The sequence below is a fragment of the Notamacropus eugenii genome, chromosome 3, assembly GCF_028372415.1.
Source record: "Notamacropus eugenii isolate mMacEug1 chromosome 3, mMacEug1.pri_v2, whole genome shotgun sequence".
Classification (NCBI taxonomy): domain Eukaryota; kingdom Metazoa; phylum Chordata; class Mammalia; order Diprotodontia; family Macropodidae; genus Notamacropus; species Notamacropus eugenii.
The window spans coordinates 198160574-198180900 of NC_092874.1; the positions used below are offsets into that span (position 1 = coordinate 198160574).

Sequence of the window (20327 nt, forward strand, 5' to 3'; positions counted from 1 at the left end):
ACCCCAGGTTAAGAATCCCCATATACGACCAAGACTTGATAACTTGATTAGGTCACTGAGAGTGAAGGTAAACAACAAGGCTATGAATCTAGTTGAAAGAAAAGACCATGACCCCTTAAAAGAAATAGTAAGTTTGGAGGAAGGATGGCTTTGGGAGAAAATGAGTTCCAATTTCGACATTCAGTGTGAAATGACAATGGGACATCTAGGCAAAGATTTCCAGAATTCCCACTGATGATGTGTGACTGGAGTTCTAGACCTGATTGTGCAGATCTGGGAATCATCAGGAAAGGCAGGGAGAAGAGGAAGAAAAGGGAGGAAATAAATGTACACTACTCATGTCACAAGAGCAAGAGCTTAAGCTTGTGTATGGCACAGCAGCAAATAGGAATCAGCCATTTTGAGAAAAAAACATTCTGTAATAAAACATCAGCAGAGAATTAGCACTTGTGTAGTTAGAGAGTCTCGGTTCAGGCCTGGAAAGTCTGAATCTGAAGAGCGTTGTTGGCGGGGTTTCTTTCTTGATGAAGTCTTCTTTAACAAAAATGTATCAAAAGCAAGTCTCTATTAACGTGGCCGCTGGCCCTTCCTCTTCTTCATCTTCCCTCCAGCGACCTTGTTTCTTACACCCAGGGCATTTTCTGTGTCATCATCATCTTTGTCCTCTCTCGAACGTTTTCTCTTCTCTCCTTGCTCCCTCATCTCCTACAAAAAAAGGGGGGAGGGGCAGGAAAGATGTTACATTTGCATTCTAATTACCTCACAACCTTCCCTGACTAACTATTATTTTCCATCCCTCCAAGGAAAAAATCCCAGGTGGGTAATTAACACTTCCAAGGATGAATCTTGGTCTAGACCAGAGGTGGGGAACCTGTGGCCTCAGGCCCTCAAGTATGGCCCTTAGACTGAATCCAAACTTCCCAGAAGAAATTTGTTTGGATTCAGGCAAAGGGCTGCACTTGAGGACCTAGAGGGCCACATGTAGCCTCAGGGCCACAAGTTCCCCACCTCAGTTTAGAGTTTCTTCACTAAAGGATAAAATCTGGTTTGATACATATTGAAGAGAAAAAGATAGAAAGTTCCATACCATGCGGGCAAATCTCTGGGCTTCTGCCACACGCTCTGTCAGCAGCATGACCTCTTCTTCCTGAGTTGGGAAGGCAGGAAGTTTCTTCCCAATTAGGTGTTCTATACGCTGGTAGAGTTCCACATCATACCTGCAAAAAAAAAGGAAATCGGTATGACTATGGATCATCTGAGACTCAAAACTGACCCCAAAGTCTAAGACTCAGTTCCTCCATTCCAAGTACAAGTCAAATAAAAATCCCTTGCAATGCCCATGAGAATGTTTACCTTCTTTCTTTCAAATAACAAACATACCACCCTTCTACAAAGGCACAAATGCATGTAAGATTCTCTGCTTCTCAAAAGAGATTAAGAAATGAAGAGGATGTTTCAAGTATTCCCAAAGCAGATGGAAAAGTATGAGTTCTTTGGTTCTAGGGGCTCAAGGAAAGTAGGATTGCTTACTGTGTGACAAAGGTGATTGACTTGCCAGAGCGCCCAGCACGAGCTGTTCGACCCACTCGATGGATGTAATCCTAACAAAAAAAAAAAAGAATTTCTATCAAGAGCAAAAACTACACCAACACCGAGAGGAATAAATGAAACCAGGTGTAAGAAAAACAGTCTAATCCCAAACTAGGAGAGAAAGGAGAATCCCTATTACAAAAGGGCAAACTGGCTTGGCACTGTGTTTCTAGACCCAGCATCTACTTAGCCTTTTTTGGTTCCTCATAAAGTCATTACAAAGGTAGTGACCTAGAGCCCCATTTACCCTTCTTTTTTGCATGATGACAATCTATAAATTATGTTCAAAACTATGAGAAACTGAAAATCCCAAATTAAAACCCAACATTCTGCTTGCTCCTCTAAAGAAATGGTGGTTGCCTGAAGCTAGCATGGGTGAAACCTTTGCTAACTCACTCTTGTACCCTCACAGTAAGGACTCTCCAACTATGACCTTGACTAACTTTTTTTAGCACATAGTAAGAACTTGACAAATGCCTGTTGACTTGACTTAGTTTTTTCTTGCTCTACAACTGTTCCTTTCCTATTTTTTTAACATTTACTAATAGGGAAATCAGAAAATACTTCCATTTAGAAACGTTATTTAAACTGAAGCAGCAATTCAACATAATTTACCTTGGAATGGGTGGGGATGTCAAAGTTGACTACGACATCCACATGGGGAATGTCCAGACCTCGACTTGCTACATCAGTGGCAAGCAGAATGGATCTTGCTTTTGCCTTAAATTTATTAAGAGATCCCAGGCGTTTATTCTAGAAAAATGAAAAGACATGAGATTATGCAAGTGACAAGAAGAGAAAGTGAGACACTGAAATGTGTAAACAGAAGCACAGAACACAAGAACCAAGTAGAAATCAACTTAGTATAGATACATGATACAAGGGACGATTTATTATATAGGGTAGAGGAAAGGGAAGGGAAAGAGTTAGTGGAACGTGACAAGGATTACACAAGGGAAAGAAAAAGGCATTTACAATAGAAGAAGGCATAAAAATTTAAAAAGAAAATAAAATTCAGAAGGAAACACAACCAAGGGAATTTTTTCTCCTCTCTTGGTAAAATTTAATATACACTTAACAGAAAGAAACTGTATATAACAGAAGTCCAGTTTCATATACAATCTCCTTTTGGTTCTTTGTATATTAGAAGATTTCTGTAGACAGCTATTAACATTTTTAAAAATCTAGCTGAGTAACCAAGAAATCATAAGAGGGAACCAATAAAGATTTTTTTTTTAAACAGAGGAAAGAAATGGTCAGGACTGTGTCTTAGGAATATTAATATGGCAGCAGTATGGAGGATGGATTTAAAAGTGAGAGACTAGAAACATACCTGACTCATCTGTCCATGGAGAGGGATGGCAGTGAATCCAAGATTTCGGAGTAGCAAGGCTGTTCTCTGAGTGTTGTTACAAGTGCTACAGAATACCATGAAGGAATTTCCTGCTAATTCATTCAGAATATAAACCAGGTAGCTATCCTAGAGGTCACACAAAATGAGATAAGTGGTAAGGATTGGGAAACAAAATTGATGACTTACATATTTGAACTGTTGGACAGGAAAATCAAAACCTCCAAGGTCCGTTCCATCTGTAAATCATATTCCTAAGACTGAAACAGACAAAAGCATATAGCTGGTTCTTACTTAAACCTGAGCTCTCATTCATGAGTAGGGGTGGACAGGAAGGCATTCTGCTTTCCTTTCAATTTTTTTAATGGCATCATTAACAATTTATTTCTTACGTATATTCTAGCAGTAGAGAGGGCATTGTTTGAGATTTCCTTCCTGGTAATCACATTTAGGTACCAGGAAAGGCCTTTTAAATCAGTTTGTAATTACTCTTTTCTTCCTGTGGGCATATCAAGCGACACAATAAGCTTAGAAAGAGAAGCTAACTTTACTATGACTAGTATGCTAAAATTATAAGAGGTGATATCTATAAGCAGCCTGAGTTGGGAAAAGTAGAGACAGCATCAGCATGGGTGGCTGGCCAATTTTCAACACTCCTTTTGAACTGCCACTTCCCACAAACATTTACAAATGCCATGACAATAATGTAAGTATAAAATGAATTCCAAAGCTAAATACAAATTATTCTACAATTTAGAACAACATCTACTCACTGAACACAGATCATCAAAAATTAACAATTTATCACAGCTAAAAACTAGGGTGACAGAAGGAGAGAAATAGAGACCTTAAATTTGGAGGGAATAAAGAGGTAATATTGTTGTAGTTTCTCAACAGTCTGGTATTTGGAAGACACAGCACATTTCACAGGATTCTTCAGAGCTGCTCGCTGAAGTTTTTGCACCTGAATAAATAAAACCAAAATTAGGAACATTGATTCCTGCATCAAGTCTACTTTATAAGTCAATTCATGGGTAAATATGCAAAACAAGATTCACCTTCTTGGTCATGGTAGCAGAGAAGAGAAATGTTTTCCGATCTCGGGGAATTAGTTTCAGAATCTTGTCAACCTACAGTATAATTAAAGAAGAACATGAATTAAGCCCTTGGCCTGCCCCTTGGCTACTCTCCTCAGCACAGCAGTTCATAACTGTCTTCTCACAAGTGCCGGGACCTTGCAACTGGGAAATGAAAGGAGGTGCAACAGATGACCAACACCATATTGTGTACTGGTCATTGGGAAAAGAAAGTGATAAACAAATGACTCCTAGAGTTTATCTATGAGAAAAGACAAAACAGCATGCACGTATCTGCTCAAGGACAATTAGAGAGGTTATGCCTTAGAGAAAGTTCCTATCAGGAACACCCATAATCTAAACCTGCCTCTGACATTTGCTAGCTGTTTGACCATTCTGTTCAGTTTACCAGTCATTTCTGACTCTGCAGGAGCAACTATCTATGGGGTTCTCTTGGCAAAAAGTGGTTTGCCCTTTCCTTCTTCAGTGGATTCAGTGGATCCTTCTGTCACGCAATCAGAGATTAAGTGACTTGCCCAAGGTCACACAGCTAGTGTCTGAGGCTGGATCTGAACTTCAGGTTTTCCTGACTCAAGGCCCAGAGCTCTGCACCACAGTTATCATTAGCCTCAGTTTCCTCATTTGTAAAATGAGGATAATAACTGACCTCATAATAGTACGAACCTTGCAGAGTTGTAAAGCCCAAATGCAAAAATGTATTTGAAGCATTTTATAAACATAAAAATACAATATTTAAAAAAAAAAATCTGTCTTGAGCCATTTTCTCTCCTCTTAATGTCATCTTTGTGATTTCATCAACTTCCATGGATATAAGAGTATAATTCTGATCTCTATTTATTTATGTATGTATATAACTCCTCGACTTATATTTTCAAAACCAGTGTCTTCTCTGAGATTCAGTCCTAAACCACTGTCTTGTAGGTATTTCAAATTGTTCCAGAGATGATTCAAGCACAACATGTACAAAATATGACTCGTTAACTTTTCTCCAAAACCCACTCCTCTACCAAATTTGTTTCTATGCAAGATATCACCATCCTTGCAAGCTCCCAGATTCATAACTCCAGTTGTATTCTCAACTCTTTATTCTTCTTCAATCAGTATCTCCAATCAGTTGCCAGATCTTACCATTTCTAATTACACAATGTGTCTCACACCTGATCCCTTCTCACTAGTCACAGAGCAACAATGCTCAGACCCTCTTTACCCCTCGCCTAGATGACTGCAATGGCCTCCTAACTGGTCTCCTGCTGCATCTCTCTCCCCTCCAGTCTACCTTACTCCCTGCTGAAAAAGAGATTTTTCTTAAGTACAGATGTGAACATGTCCCTCCCCTATTCAACAAATTCCAATAGCTTTCTATTGCCTCTAGGATCAAATGTAAATCCTTTTGGTCACCTTTGAAAACCCTTCACAACCTGGCCCCAACATTCTTTCCAGTCTCTCCATACACTATTATACTCTACACTACACTATATTTTATAATCCAGTGAAACTATGTTCCTTACACATAGCATTCGGTCTTGTGCCTACCAGGCTTTTCATTAGCCAACCCATGTCTGGAATGCAGTCCTTCCTCACCTCTCCCTCAAAGGATAACTTTCATTTCCTTCAAGAAGCAACTCAAATACTCTCTTCTACATGAAGTCTCTCCTGATCCTGCCCTCCATACATCCATCTCTAATAACTCTGAATTTGACTGCCTTGCATTTATTTTGTATTAATTCTATAAAAAATTATGTATGTAGATGCTGTATCCTTTAATAGTATGTAAGCCCTTTGAAAATAGGTATTTGGGTATTGTCTCCCTGGTGCCCACTACAGTGCCTGGCACAAAGCAGGTACTTAATAAATGCTTGTAGACAAACATCGATTGCAAAACAGTCACTGCAAGGAAAGAACTCAGGAAAAGCCTCAGCCAGCATGTATATGATCACTTGAGCAGTTGAAGAGGCATGGTCTCTAGACTATTCTTCCCTGTTTAACTGCCTTATACAAGGAGGCCTAAAAGTCTATGTAAGACAGTAAAGTTTTAAACTGCACTTTTGGGCCACCCTGTATTTATTCCCTTTACATTTATTCTATACATTAGAATGTAAGCTCCCCAAGAATAGGGATTGTTTCATTTTTTTTATATCTCCATTGTCTAGCACAGTGCCTGACACGTAGTAGGTGCTTAATTTTCTTTTTTATCAATTGTGCTTATCAATTATCATCATCATCAATAGGGACATATAATGGTTACCATGCACTTTAAGATGTAATATCGAGGTAAAAGAAGAGATTTTCCAGAATGTGTCTAAGAAGTCTTACTTAAACAGAATGTGAAAGAAAATACAGTTAATATAGTTCTCAACATAAACATACACAAATATTAGCTCATGGCCACAGTACTGAGGCTAAATTCTAAGAGAAATTAGAAAGCTAGAATGTTTTCAATTTGGAAGAGGTGAAAAGGTAAAACAGATAACAAAGATCCAAAATTGAGTGGACTGGGAACACAGAACCTTGTACTCTACTCTAGACACAAAAGGTGTTTAATAATATGTATATTTTTAAAATTCAGGGCCTTTATCCTAACTGCCTAACTCTTCAGAAGAGATGAAAAACTACAAAGTAAACTCACCTCTGTCTCAAAGTCCATATTCAATATTCGATCTGCTTCATCCATGACCAAGTACTTGAGGGCTCGCAAGTTGAAACCTTTTGTGTTTTCCAAGTGGTCAATCAGGCGGCCAGGTGTGGCTACCAGGAAAGGTTTGAAGGAGAAAATGAGTAAATTCAAAAAAACCAAAAGAGGGTGAAGAGAATTAACTGTAATGCACAAAAGAATTCAGAGGGACAAAGACTACAATAATCCTGATATTCCTCAAGACCCCAAGAAAATAAGAGACTCCCCCCTCCACCATCATCACCAGCCCACTCCACCTCTAGTCGTGTCCTACAAACACAAAGAGCAGCTTACCTATTATCACATGGGGTTTTTTTGCCAAGGCCAAAGACTGGGACATACTATCAATTCCACCCACAATTACAGCTACAGAAAGAAAGAACATGGAGTTAGCAGAAGAAGAAGCTGTATGGTTAATTTAAAATCGATTACAAATGATTTCCTAATATTTTCTCTTGGGTTTAAACAAAACTATAATTTTAAGCTACCAATCAGCTACTATCACCTAATACTAAATTAATATTTCCTCCCGCTGTCCTTTTTCATACCGTTTCAGTGTGTCCTGTCACTGTTACTATTACATCTCTTCTTTGTTCACTCACCACATTCAACTCCAATGGAAGACCCCAAGGCTTCAAACTGCTCTGAGATCTGAAAGGCCAGTTCCCGAGTCGGGGTGAGAACCAGAGCAAAAAAACGTTGTGGTGTCTCTAGCAAAGCATTCAGAATGGGCAGAGCAAAGGCCCCTGTTTTTCCAGAGCCTGTTTCTGCCAGGCCAATGATATCACGACCTACAAGAAGACAATAGTTTAAACTTTAGTTGGTGGATAGAAGAATTTTAGCTCTGCTTTAGAAAGTATGTCAGTTTACATGTTAAGGAATAAGTAATTTCAGACTGGGATTACCCAGGTCTCTTATTTATCTTCTTTTCCTAGAAATAGTGCTCACAAATGTTCCTTGATTATTACATCACAGAACTTTACTTGAAGATCATCTAACACAAAAGTGTCAAACTTGCACAACACTCCCAAGTACAGCCCAAACCAGATTAAAATGGAAATGGAAAATATCTAACAAAATAAATAAAAATGTAATACAGCATAGATAATGTTGGCATGTGGTCTTCTAAATCAATATGCAGCCCATAAGGATGTACGGTTTAAAGGCCCTATTTCTATCTGAGGTTGTCATCACTAATCTAGTACAACCTCCTAGTGAATGTGAGAATCCCCTGTATAACTCTGGAATATGATCGTCCAGCTTCTGCTTGGATACTTATATTAACCAGGAGTGTATTCCAATACATCTTAGATAACTTTAATTGTTAAAAGCTCTTACCCACAAAATCTAAACCTGTCTTACTAAAACTTCTATTCCCTAGATCTCTACTAATGCTCTAGAGGAGAGGGTCAGCAGAGTACTGCCAAAGAGCCAAATCCAAGTGCCATCTGGTTCTTAGTGCAACCTCATTTAAAAAAAATAGTTATTGTTTCTCTAGACCTACAAAGAGTGTATCCAATTTCTCCTCTACAGGACAGCCCTTCTTTTAAAAATTATTATGTCCCATCTAACTTTTCTCTTTTAAAGAACCTCTGTTCTGCATATCACCCAATCTCCAGACCCTTCACATTCCACTTATAGTCTTCTAAGAGGCCCTCTAGTTGGATGATAACCCTCTTCATAGATGGAAATTAGAACTGAGCACAGTATTCCAGATGTACTCTAGTCAATTCAATTAAAGAAGTGCAAAACAATGGATACAAAATTGAAATAAGATACAGCTGTTGCTTTCTAGGAGCTTACAAACTAATAGAACATGGACACAAACAGCTATAATAGAATGTGATGAGAGCAAAGGAGACTTCAATAGATAAGGAAGAAAGATTGTGAAGAGAAATATGATAGAAGCATTCCTGGAGGTAACACCTGGGGCTGGGCTCTGAAGGGAAGTATCTCAACAAGTGGGGAAGGGGAAAGGAGAACCTATTCAAGTCTGGAGTACTTAGAAAGAACAAGGAGAATGAGAAACAACGAATAGTACCAGTAGTCTAACACCCTTGGACATGAGTAGTGAAAAATGAGACTAGAAAGGTAAACTGAAAAGCCGGACTGCAGACAGACTTGAGGGACCAGATAAGAAGTCTATAATCATTACACAATAGGAACTCAATGTTTGTAAGCACAGGAGTAACAATAAAGGAGAGGGGTAGTAAGAACAAGAAATTTAATTCAATTCACCTCAAGTAACATTTAGAAAGTACCTACTAGAGACACCAAGACAAAAATGAAATAGTTCTTACCCTAATCCAACTGATGGATGCACCATGTAAAATTATGCACAAGTAAATTAACATAGGGTGATCTGAGGGGGGGGGGAGGTGCACAATGGGAAAGGCTTCATGGAGGTGATGAGAGATGAGTCTTAGCCTTTAAAGAACTAAGGGATTCAAAGCAGCAGAGATAAAGGGGAACATTACAGGAAAGAAGAGCCACCTGTGCAAAGACCCTCAAACAGGAGATTTCAGCTTCAGGAACCAGCTAGTAAAGCCAACTTGGTTAGAACTTGGGGTACAGGATGGGGAATATAGCAGGAAGTCACACCATAGGGCTCTGTGCATGACAGGCTGAAGAGTTTGAACTTTAATCTAGAGATGAAAAGAAAATACGGAAGAGTTTTGGAGCAAGCGAGAGTGACAGAATCACATCTGCTTTACAAACATTAACTTGGCAGCTAGATGACTGGAGAAGGGAGAGAATAGAAACAGAAAGAGTCTCTAATTAGGAGACTATTATACTAATCCAGTCAAGGGGTCATGAAGGCCTGAAATAGGCTAAGGGTTGCTGTGAGAGTAAAGAGAAGGGAATGAATGTGAAGATGTTGTAGTAATAGTAATAGTAGCAGCAGCTAGTACTTATATAGCACTTCACAACAAACCTGGGGAGTAGATGCCATCCTTATCCCTATTTTAAAGATGAGCAAACTGAGGAAGATAGTGACTTTAAGTGAAGTGACCTGGATAGGGGTCATACAACTAGTAAGCATCTGAGGCAAAATTTGAACTCAGGTCTTTCTGACTCCAAAGCACTCTATCCACTGTGCCAACTAGCTGCCATCCCGTAAAAGAAGAATCAATAAAATTGGGCAAATGATTGGATAGAGAGAGATAGAGTCAAAGATGACTCCAAGGTTGCAAACCTGAGTGACTGGGATGGTGCCATCCAGAAGATCAATGGAGAAATTTGGAAGAGAATAGGGCTGGGTGCAGAAGGTAGGAGATAAGCTATTCTATTTTGTACAGGTGGAGTTTGAGATGCAAGGGAGCATCCAAGCAGTTGACAATACAGAAGTGCAGCTCTGGCAAGAAATCAGGGCTGGCTGTAAAGATGTGGGCATTATTCGTGTAGGAAAGGCAGCAGGGAGCAGCAGGACAAAGCCAGTATCAGAGGTAGGAAAACCACCTCTGATGACACACAATGACTGTGTCATCCTGGGCAAGTCCTCCGATATCTTAATGTTTTAAGCAACTCTCTAAGACTAAGCTGCGGAGAAGCTGACCAGCATTGGCAGAGGCAAGAACATCACAGAGAAGGAAGGGAATGGGATCAAGAACACAAATAGAGGTTTAGGCCTGGACAAGGAGAACCTGGAGAAAAGGAAGAGACAACAGCGAATAGTTTGTTCAAACATTTCTTTTGTCTCCCTTCCACAATTCTCTCTCTCTCTCTCTCTCCTTCCTTTTCCTGCCCAATGAAAAGAAATATTGCACAAAACACTTACAATGAATTCACATTGTCAGGGGAAAAATTTCCCACACTGGCCACATCCAAAAACCGTGTGTCTTATTCCGCTACTTAGTCCACTGCCTTTTCAGCCCTGTTCTGTTCCTGGCTTTGCTAGCAGGTCCCCTCTCCACTCTTGCTCCTGGCAAGCTCCTCTGGTATTTCTGGAGAGAAATCACTCATTTCTCATTGGATTTATGGCGTGGACTTCAAGGCTTTTCTGGAGTAGGTATGTGTCTCTCTCTGGGGAGACATCTTGGCTGGAAGTCCCAATGATCTCTCGAAGGCCAGAACAGATGGTCTTTCCTCAGTGCTCATTATCTCTGCTGCACTTGATACTGTCGAATACCGGCTCCACTCCATTACTCTCTTCAGTATCCTTTGCTGGACATTCATGAGTATTGTGCTCCCTCTGTCGTACCCCCAGACCATAACCAAGGCCCTCTCTTCTCTCCATTCTTGGTGGCCTCTTCAACTCTCCTGAATTTAATCACCACATCTATGCTCACAACTACCAGATGTAAATATCCAGCCCTGGTCCCTCCCCCGCTCTTCATTCTCCCATCACCAACTGCTTAGTGGGCATTTCAAACTTTCCCATCCATTATCTTTCCCTCCAAACCCACTCCTCTTCCAGACCTCCCTAGCTCGTCTCCTTGGTTTCAACTCTGCCAACATCGTGCCCCAGCCCTTCAGTGCTCCTACTCCTCCTTCTCAGCTTCCTTTGGGGTCCTGTCTTTGCCATTAGGCTATAAGTCCCTAAAGGGCAAGGGGTATCTTTCCTCTTATTTGTATCCCCAATATTTAGCGCAATGACCGGCACACAGTAGGTGGTTAATAAATCTTTAGGGACTATTGTCGTTTGTTGTCTGTCCCACAAGACAGGAGGACTAATGATATCAGAAGGGTGATGTCTTTACTTGCAAGTGAGATGGATTTAAGTGAGGCAGAGTTGATCAAAGTCAGCCTCACTGTCTTCTCCAGGATCATCTGCTTCTAGTAGTAAGACATAAGTCAGGGTGCCTGGAGATGGCCCTGGATGCAGTGGAAGACCTTGGCCTTTTTAAACTAAAGTCTCAGTTTGTCTGAGGTAACACCTATTCAGTGATTTAAGGCTAGGTAAGAAACGAGGCAAAAGATGGCATAGTTTGCCTACTAAAAAAAAAAAAAATCAAATTGGGAGGTGAAGACTCTCAGGGTTTCTGGCCAGAAGAGTGATTACTGACTATTACCATCAAAGATATCACCAGTCAGCCAATTTCATAATCTCAGTGTCATCAACTCCTCCTTCTCCCTTACTCCACATCAACTACCAAATCTTGTCATTTCTTTCTCTACAACAGCTCTTGCATATATTCCCCTCTCCCCACTCACACAGCCACCACCCTAGTGGAAGACCTCATTACCTCTTGCCTAGACTACTACAAAGCCTCCTAATTACACTCATCAACTCCCCAACTCTCTCTCTACCCCAAACCATCCTCCACACTTGTCAGTGATTTTCCTAAATGCAAAGTCTGACCATGTTGCCCTCCCTTACTACATTCAATAAACCTCAATGGCTCTCTTTTGCCTCTAAAATCAAACTTACATTTGATTTGGCATTTTGGCTGTATATAAAGCCCTTTACAATGTGGGCCCTTCCTATCTTTATAGTCTTTTAACACATCTTTTTCCTTACACAGAGCACTGCATCTTCCACCTTGGGCATTTGTACTGGTTGTCCTCCATGCCTGGAATCCTCTCCCTCCTCAGCTCAAACATTTAGATCCTTGGCCTCCTTTAAAGCTGAATTCAAGCTCTACCTCTTTAGGAGGCCTTTATGGTTGAGATTTCCTTCTCCTCTAAGGTTATTTTCCATCTACCCTGTACAGCAGATCCCAAAAGTTCCAGTGCAATGTTAAGTCGTTAAAGTTTAAACCTGCATTAAGACTTCTGGGACATTCTGAATTTATTTTTGTACTGCTTTATAAAGGTAGTCTTCTCCACTAGAAAGAAATCTCCTTAAGAATTTTTCTTTCTTTGTATCCTCTACACCTAGCACATAGTAAGTACTTAATAAGTGCTTAACGATTATTTCATTACATTTCTTTATGTATACTATTTCATACCAAACCTTTCAATTACCTGGCATTATATAACACATGCTTTCAAGTCTAAGCCTTTCTTCTCACATCCCATTCCCTGAATTCCACCAATCTTGTACAAAATCTCATTTCTCCTTAATGCAACAGTCTAATATTCTCTCGCATCTTCACCCTACAAACAAATAGCTGTCGGAACCAATTTTTCTCATGCACAAATCCCATTATCTCACTCCACTGTGTATCTGCTCCTCTGCCAGGTTTCAATTCCATGGAACAAGATGCCCCTCCTAGGATAAGCTCATCACTTCTAATCTCATTACCATGCTGCTGACTCCAGCCTTGACCCCACTTCTCTCAGCTTCCTCTTCCCAGTGAGAGGAGGGCCCAAGTACCAAACTCCTCCCAAAGCCTTCCTTTAAAGAGGCAGAAACTGGACTTGCAGCTCATTCCACTTTGCATGTGCTACTCTACCTGGTTGCCACTCCATGAAACAAGATGCCCTCAATACCAGGTACAACCTGGTGCCCTCCACCTATCCTGCCTACCTTCATGTATTGTCTCCCCCCCTTAGACTGTGAGCTCCATGAGGCCTGAGACTCTCTTTTTCTTATTTGTATTCCCAGTACTTAGAACACAGTAGGTGCTTAATAAATGTTCACTGAATTGAATTGAAAATTATGCACAAAAATATTCAGTGGTTTAATTAAAATTTCTTTGTCTGATATTCAAGGCCCTCCACAATCTGGTGCCACCCTACATTTCCAGTCTTTTCTCACTCTCTGTGGAGCATAAACATAAACAGCAAAATCAGGTGACTTTTCATTACCAACAGAAGGAGCACCTTCCCACCTCCTTGCTCTTGCTCATGCTGTTCCCTATGCTAGTAATATCGTTCCTCCTCCACTATGATTAGGAATTCCCACTCATCCTTTCATCTGCTACCTTTTCTGTGAAACTTTCCTTTATCCTCCTTATTAGGAATGATCATCTCCCCCAGACCTCACTTAGTATTTTATTTTTACAATTATCTAATTCAGTCATCATGTAATATCTACTGCAGTTATTTGAGTTTTCACCTATTCTTCCAACTAGAGTATAAGTAGGACAGTCTCTCTTCTAAACTATATATATTACCAGCCACGTAGCATGCTCTTAAGGCAGGTGCTTAAAAATTTCTAAAGAAATGAGTGAATGTATGTATATATATGTCTATGGGTATGTATATATATATGTCTATGGGTATGTATATGTATGTGTGTTTATCTTCCTACTAGACTGAAAGCTAAAAACAAGAACCACGTCTTATTCATATTTTACTCAGCACCTAGGAGGGTGCACTGCCTAGAGACAAGTGACTGATAAATACTCCTTGAATGAATGTATCATTTCATGCTATTTAATATGTGTCTTGGTCTCTCCAATTAAAGCTACTGGACAGGGCACTTAGACTAATAGTAGATGACACTAAACCACTCTTATTTAGCTAGATAGAAACAAATTTTGTTTATCTCAAATGCTGCGTAAGTGTGCGTATTTTTTCTTCCAATACAGCCAACAAGAAAAAAACTCCTTATATTTAATTACTACAACTTCTTATATTTGTGACCATAATACCAACATTTTACATGAAATATGCATGTCATTTATGATCACAGATAATGAAGTGGGAATTTCCTGGGGTCAGCAAAGCATGCAGGGAGCCGGTGAGGTCTCCATGCTGTTCCCATCACAGGACCTGCACCCTACCAGCATCAGAAGGCCAGGCAGAGAAGTCACAGGCCAACCTCTCACCTCCCCAGGGTTACTGCCTTGAAAAAGTATTTTCTTCTCAAATTTTTCTACTTTGTTCAGTTCTTGCCTCTGCAAATATTATCTAGCATATTCACCAAACAGAATGCAGTAAGCTGGGATTCTCATTTCCAACCCCTGGCACAGAAGTGATTCATAATTTGTTGAATTTTTGTATCATCCTAACCTTGATTTACTATTCTGTGTATGAAATACAAAAGTATCCTTTTAAAGCCCACCATCTGCTTTCTGGGACCTAAAGAACTCCCTATATTGCTTTTCCCTTCTCTCAGATCTAACAGGAATGGACCTAGAGAAAGAGTTCATAACTGTTTTTTGTGTCATGGAACCCTTTGGCAGTCTGATGAAGCCTAAGAACCCCTTCTCGGGATAATGTTTTTAAATGCATAAAATAAAATATATAAGATTACTAAAGAAATCAATCATCTTAAAATAGTTACCCAAATATTTTTAATAACAAGTCCACAGACTCTCACATTAAGAATACCTGATATTAAAAGAGGGAACATTCTGACCACAGCTCCTTCCTTTCTGTGCTGTTTTCTGTTATTTACTGTATATTATTGCATTGTAACTTACCTTCCAGTGCCATGGGAATGGCTTCAATCTGGATTTTGGTTGGCGTCTTCCATCCCAACTGGTCACAAGCATCACACAATACCTCAGTCACACCCTTTGAGTTCAGAGAAAATAAACTTTAGCCATTGCCCCCAAAACTCTTTTCCTTCCTGTACATTTAGCTTAGCAGGCTTCAATTTAGTCACTCAACAAGCATTTATTAAGCACCTACAATGTGCTAGGTGCAGAGGATACTAGAAAAGGCAAAAAAACAGTCCCTGCTCTCAAGGGCCTCACAATCTGATGGAGGAGACAACATATAAAGAACTACATACAAACATCTGTGTATGTACATTTTATACACATATGTATATATGTGTGTGTATATACGTACAGAGAGACACACACACACATACAGGAATGTATACAGAAAAAATCTACAATTTATCCTATACACTCATACCTTACACACACACATACGGGACAAATTGTGAATTTATCCAATATGTATCCTTACGCAAATACCCTGTGTACATATAGAATTTATCCAATATGTATCCTTAGGCAAATACCCTGTGTACATATACAGGAAAAACAGAAGATTTATCTGCTAAGGGTTCTTACACTCATACCCTACGTACACATATAGGATAAAGGTTGGATTTATTCTATATGTATTCTTATATTATGCCCTATATGCCCACATAAGCTAAATTGTGGGGTTTTCCTACATGTATTAATATCTATATGTATATACATATATACATACACAGAGATACATATACACACATGTTACAATGTATCCTAGATATACCATAAACACATATAGAATACATTGTAATTTTTCCTCAGGCAGCAAAGGGGCACAGTGAATATAGGGCCTGGAATCAGGAAGACTCCCTTCTGAGTTCAAATCCAGCCTCAAACACTTAGCTGTATGACCCTTGGCCAAGACACTTAACCCCGTTTGCTTCAGGTTCTTCATCTGTAAAATGAACTGGAGAAGAATATGGCAAACCACTCCAGTATCTCTGTCAAGAAAACCCCAAATGGGCTCACAGGAAGAGGCAGACACAACTGGAAAAAGACTGACCAACAGCATTCTTACACTTATGCCATATGTGTGTGTGTGTGTGTGTGTACATATATATATACAGAGATACATAGATACATGCGTATGAGAATTCCTTTAGGACAATTCTACAATCTATTTCGCACATCTAGGATAATTCTCACACGTATACGATAATTATGCGATTTTTCTCATGCATCTAGGATAATTCTGTCACTTGTCTCGTGAATCTAGGATGCACTTTATCTCATACACACACACAAATACATACACAGACCTAGATATAACCATCCTAAAGAGGGAAAGGTGCTCGTGCAACCCATTCCCAAAAGTAGACAGGGGACAGACGCCTGTCCTTCCCCTTCAGAAAGGCGGGCGATGCCCGCGGAGGTCGTACCCCCAGCAGGCAGGGTCGAGCTCGGAAAGCCACGTCTCCTCCAGGCTCCAAGACCGAGGAAGTTGGTGCTGACCTGGGCCAAGGCCTGAGACGAGGGGCTTGGTACCAGGCATTGTGCTTAATAAATGTTTACGGACTGACTACCTGATCCTTCCAGCCTGGAACGCTCTGATCCAGGAGCTGGCTATGTAAAAATAAAAAAGGAAAAATGAATAAATAAAAGCGGCACACCCGCGCCCTTACCAGGTCTTTAAACGTTTTAATCTCCTGAACTTCGGCCTCCTTTGGTTCTGACGAGCCGGCCCCAGAATCGTGCTCCGTGGCCGCCGCCATGTTGATCTTGCGCTCGAAGATTACGCCGCTGCACGGGATCCTGGGAAATGTAGTTCCTCTTCCTTCTCGGCCTCTACGTCCCCTCCCTACCCCCTACCCCTCCCTCGCGCGCAATCCTGGGAAGTGAAGTTCCTTGTTCCTTTTCGGCCACCATCTTCCCCGGTGCTGCCTGATGATTGGTCTGTTCTCAGGGCACTGCCCACATAGCAGGAAGATTCCTTGCAGGCCTTTCTTGTCTCCAGAGCTTTTTTTTTTTTTTTTTAAGTGAATGGAAGGACCCCTACAGATTGGCCTGTTTGAAAGGTCCCTAAAGGGGTCAAGGGTTAGGGGGCCTCTGTCCCAAGGCCTAACCCAACCTGATTTCCTAATAAAGTCGGCACCTATATAGCGCAAGATTTGCAAAGCGGTTCATAAGTATCTCATTTAATCGTCCACAACAATCCTGGGGCCGCTAGGTGGCGCAGTGGATGGAGCGCGGGGCCTGGAGTTCAAATGCGGCCTCGGACTCCTGCTACCAGCGTGACCCTGGGCAAGTCACTTGGCCCTGTTTGCCTCAGTTTCCTTATCTTGTAAAATGAGCTGGAGTGGGAAATGGCCAACGGACAATCCCATGAAGAGTTGGAAACGACTAAACCACAATGATTAGCCTCATTTACAGATGGAGAAAATGAGGCAAACAGATTATTCAAGCCTTCCTGTGGGGGGAGGGGCTCTACCCACTGCGCCACCTGGTGGCGGGCGGCCTCCACTGACTGCCAGTTACCATAGTAACCACGAATCCTCCCCCCATTCCCAGCCTTAGCAGTCCTGCTGTGCAGTCTCTGGTGAGGAGTCAAGATCAAACTACCTTCCTCCACCAAAATAACCAAATAGTAACTGTTTCTCTGTTATCCAGGAACCCTGAGGGTCTTCTCCCAGTTTGATTTTTTTTTAATTAAAGGGGTCATCTCTTGAGTTCATTGAATGGATGTATCTCACTCAAAGTGAGAATGTGATAAGACCTTAGCCTGAAAGGGCCAGGGTCTCCCAGTGCATCCTGGGCCATCTCCAGTCGTCCTGATGAATATCAGGCCACTGGACCCAGATAGAGGAGAAAGTGAGGCTGGTGACCTTGCACAGCCCTCCCTCACTCAACTCAAAGTCAACTGCAAGTCATGTCATCACCTCGATGTCATGCTATTTGAGAATGAAGGACATTCTTCACACACAGCAACCAGTCAAAAAATAGTCAAAGGACCATAGCAGTCTAGCATTTGGTAAACCCCAAGATCCACGCTTTGGGGGCAAGAATTAACCATTTAACAAAAATTGCTGGGAAAACTGAAAAGCAGCTTGCCAGAAACTAGGCATAAACTAGCATCTCACACTATATGCCAAAATGAGGTCAAAATGGCTTAGACAGAAAGGGTGATATCATAAGTAAATTAGGGAAGGATGGAAAAATGAACCAGTCAAATCTAAGGGAAAAGCTGATGACCAAACATGAGATGAGAGGCTCATGGAAAGTAAAATGAATTATTTTGATTATATGAAAGTAAAAAGGTTTTGCATAAACAGAACTAACACAACCAAAATCAGAAAGAGAGCAGGAAACTGGGGATGGGGTAGGGGGAGAGAAAGACATTTACAGCAAGTTTTCTCTGATACTAATGAACTCTGGGTACAAACTGAAATATAATTTTGTCATTTTTTGGTGATATATCTAATACAGAAATATATTTTACATGACTTTATGTGCATAAAGGGTAGCTGGGTAGGGGAGTAACTGGAGAAAAGGAAAGAATTTGGAACTCAAAAAAGAATTTTTAAAAAACATTTTAAAATTAGAAAAAAATAAATAATAAACCAAAGAAACTGATCGGAAAATTGGAAAGCAATTTGACAGAAATTAGGTTTAGATCAGTATTCACACCATATACCACAATAAGCTCTAAAGGATCATATATAATTAACAAATTAGAGGAACAGGAAAGCATAAAGGAAGAGTCCTTGATCAAATAAGGGATAGAGAGAATCACAGGAGATAAAATGGATAATTTTAATAATGTAAAATTTTAAAGATTTTGCACAAACAACATGTAAATAGATATAAGGGAAATGGTTAGCTATGAAAAAAATTTGCATCAAATTTCTCTCATAGAGTTCCAATATCAAAAATACAGAGAGAACTGGTTCAGCTATATAAGAATGTTAAGCATATAGAAAACTATTAAAAACCCCATTTAAATCACTTTACAGAGTTGATCTGGAGGTTTATAAATTTTAAAGGGCTCTTTGTTTACAAAAGAACCACCTGTAACATCTTTAAATTGTAAAAGTAATGTTAATAGCTAGCATTTGTGTAGCACCTTCAGGTTAGCAAAGTGCTTTTACAAATATATCATCAATTCCCACAACAAATAAGGAAATGGGCAAACAGAGGTTCAATATCTTGCTTAGAGTCTTGTAGCTAGTAAGTGTCTGAGGCAGGATTTAAACTCAGATCTCCCTAAATCCAAGTCCAGCATTATCCTCTGTTCCACCAAGCTGCCTTGTGATGATTTAGTTGCTAAGGTCAATGAGGAGTTGAGGTCTGTTATGGTATAACAGTTCACAAAAAAGTTTATCCCTGAATCTATCCTTTAAAAAACACAAATCTGTGTAAGGGTATATCCAAATGAATGCAACCAGGAAGTGAACAAGGAATGAGCAAAGCCACATTTCCTAATTCCAGCTGACTATATGTTAGCACTTTTAGGGATATGCAAGGGTCCTTTGGAGGTGGCTAAGCCTACTCTTCAGTCTCATGTGACTGAGCATGAAGGGATTCTTGTGCTTTATGGTAAAATAACCCCTTTGTTTGGAAGGATTAAAGGATGGGTCTGGAAGATGTAAAGACAGCTAGATGATAAGGCCTTAGGATACTAGTAAGGGAACACAGTAAGGTTTGGTGGTCATTTATCTAACCAAAAGGAATGGAGTTGGTGACTCCAATCTCATCGAAGCCATAAAAGTGGTCAAGTAGCCCAGATGGGTTCTGAGCAGCCTAGACTGTGGGCAGGGGATAAAGAGGAAAGCAGGGAAGGAAGAGAAACACACTCAAGTCTTCAGGTTCCTTCCACCTCTCAGATGTCTCTCTTTTCCCTTCAAAAAGGAACTAAATGTATTGTGGGTTATCGCCTCACTTTAAACTCATTGCTTCCCCCCCATCCCACCCACTTTGAGGAGATTCAGTCTTTGAGTAGCTAGATGGTAGAGAAAATAGAATGTTTGACTTGAAATCAAAAAGACCTTTATCAATCTGTCATTTAACTTTCTCTCAACTTCAGTTTCCTCATCTGTAAAATGGGTATAATAATTGCATCTGACTGGGTTGTTCTGAGAATCAGTTACAATAATTTATGCAAAGCATTTTGCAGATCTTAAAGTGGTATACAAATGTTAGAAATTATTATTTTCACTCCAAAGCCATCAGAAGAGAGAAAAACCTTTTTCCAACAAAAACCCAACTGTCGTTGCACTTTGCTTTATGCTCAAATAAAGAGATAAAAGAGAAAGAAGGGGAGTCCTTTCCAAGGTGAAGCATTTGATTAAGCTGGAATT

At 40.2% G+C, this 20327-nt stretch overlaps 1 protein-coding gene across 1 annotated transcript; it reads right to left on the bottom strand.

Moving 5' to 3' along the window:
- Positions 1 to 341: 341 nt before the first annotated feature.
- On the bottom strand, positions 342 to 16826 carry DDX47 (DEAD-box helicase 47). The gene is made up of 12 exons (XM_072653898.1): positions 16656 to 16826; positions 14965 to 15058; positions 7312 to 7500; positions 7004 to 7075; positions 6665 to 6783; positions 4000 to 4071; positions 3789 to 3905; positions 2924 to 3070; positions 2206 to 2343; positions 1531 to 1601; positions 1088 to 1217; positions 342 to 705 (listed from the first exon to the last, which is right to left on the bottom strand). Exons 1-12 carry the CDS (start codon positions 16743 to 16745, stop codon positions 568 to 570), a joined length of 1377 nt encoding a protein of 458 aa, XP_072509999.1. The 5' UTR covers positions 16746 to 16826; the 3' UTR covers positions 342 to 567.
- Between the last annotated feature and the right edge of the window lie 3501 nt (positions 16827 to 20327).

Coding starts and splice junctions, on each gene's coding strand:
- DDX47 (XM_072653898.1), bottom strand. CDS start 16,745: ATGGCGGCGGCCACGGAGCACGATTCTGGGGCCGGCTCGTCAGAACCA. Junction 4,072..6,664: donor ATATGGACTTTGAGACAGAG/GTGAGTTTACTT, acceptor ATTATACTGTAG/GTTGACAAGATTCTGAAACT. Junction 706..1,087: donor CCCAGAGATTTGCCCGCATG/GTATGGAACTTT, acceptor CTTTTTTTGTAG/GAGATGAGGGAGCAAGGAGA.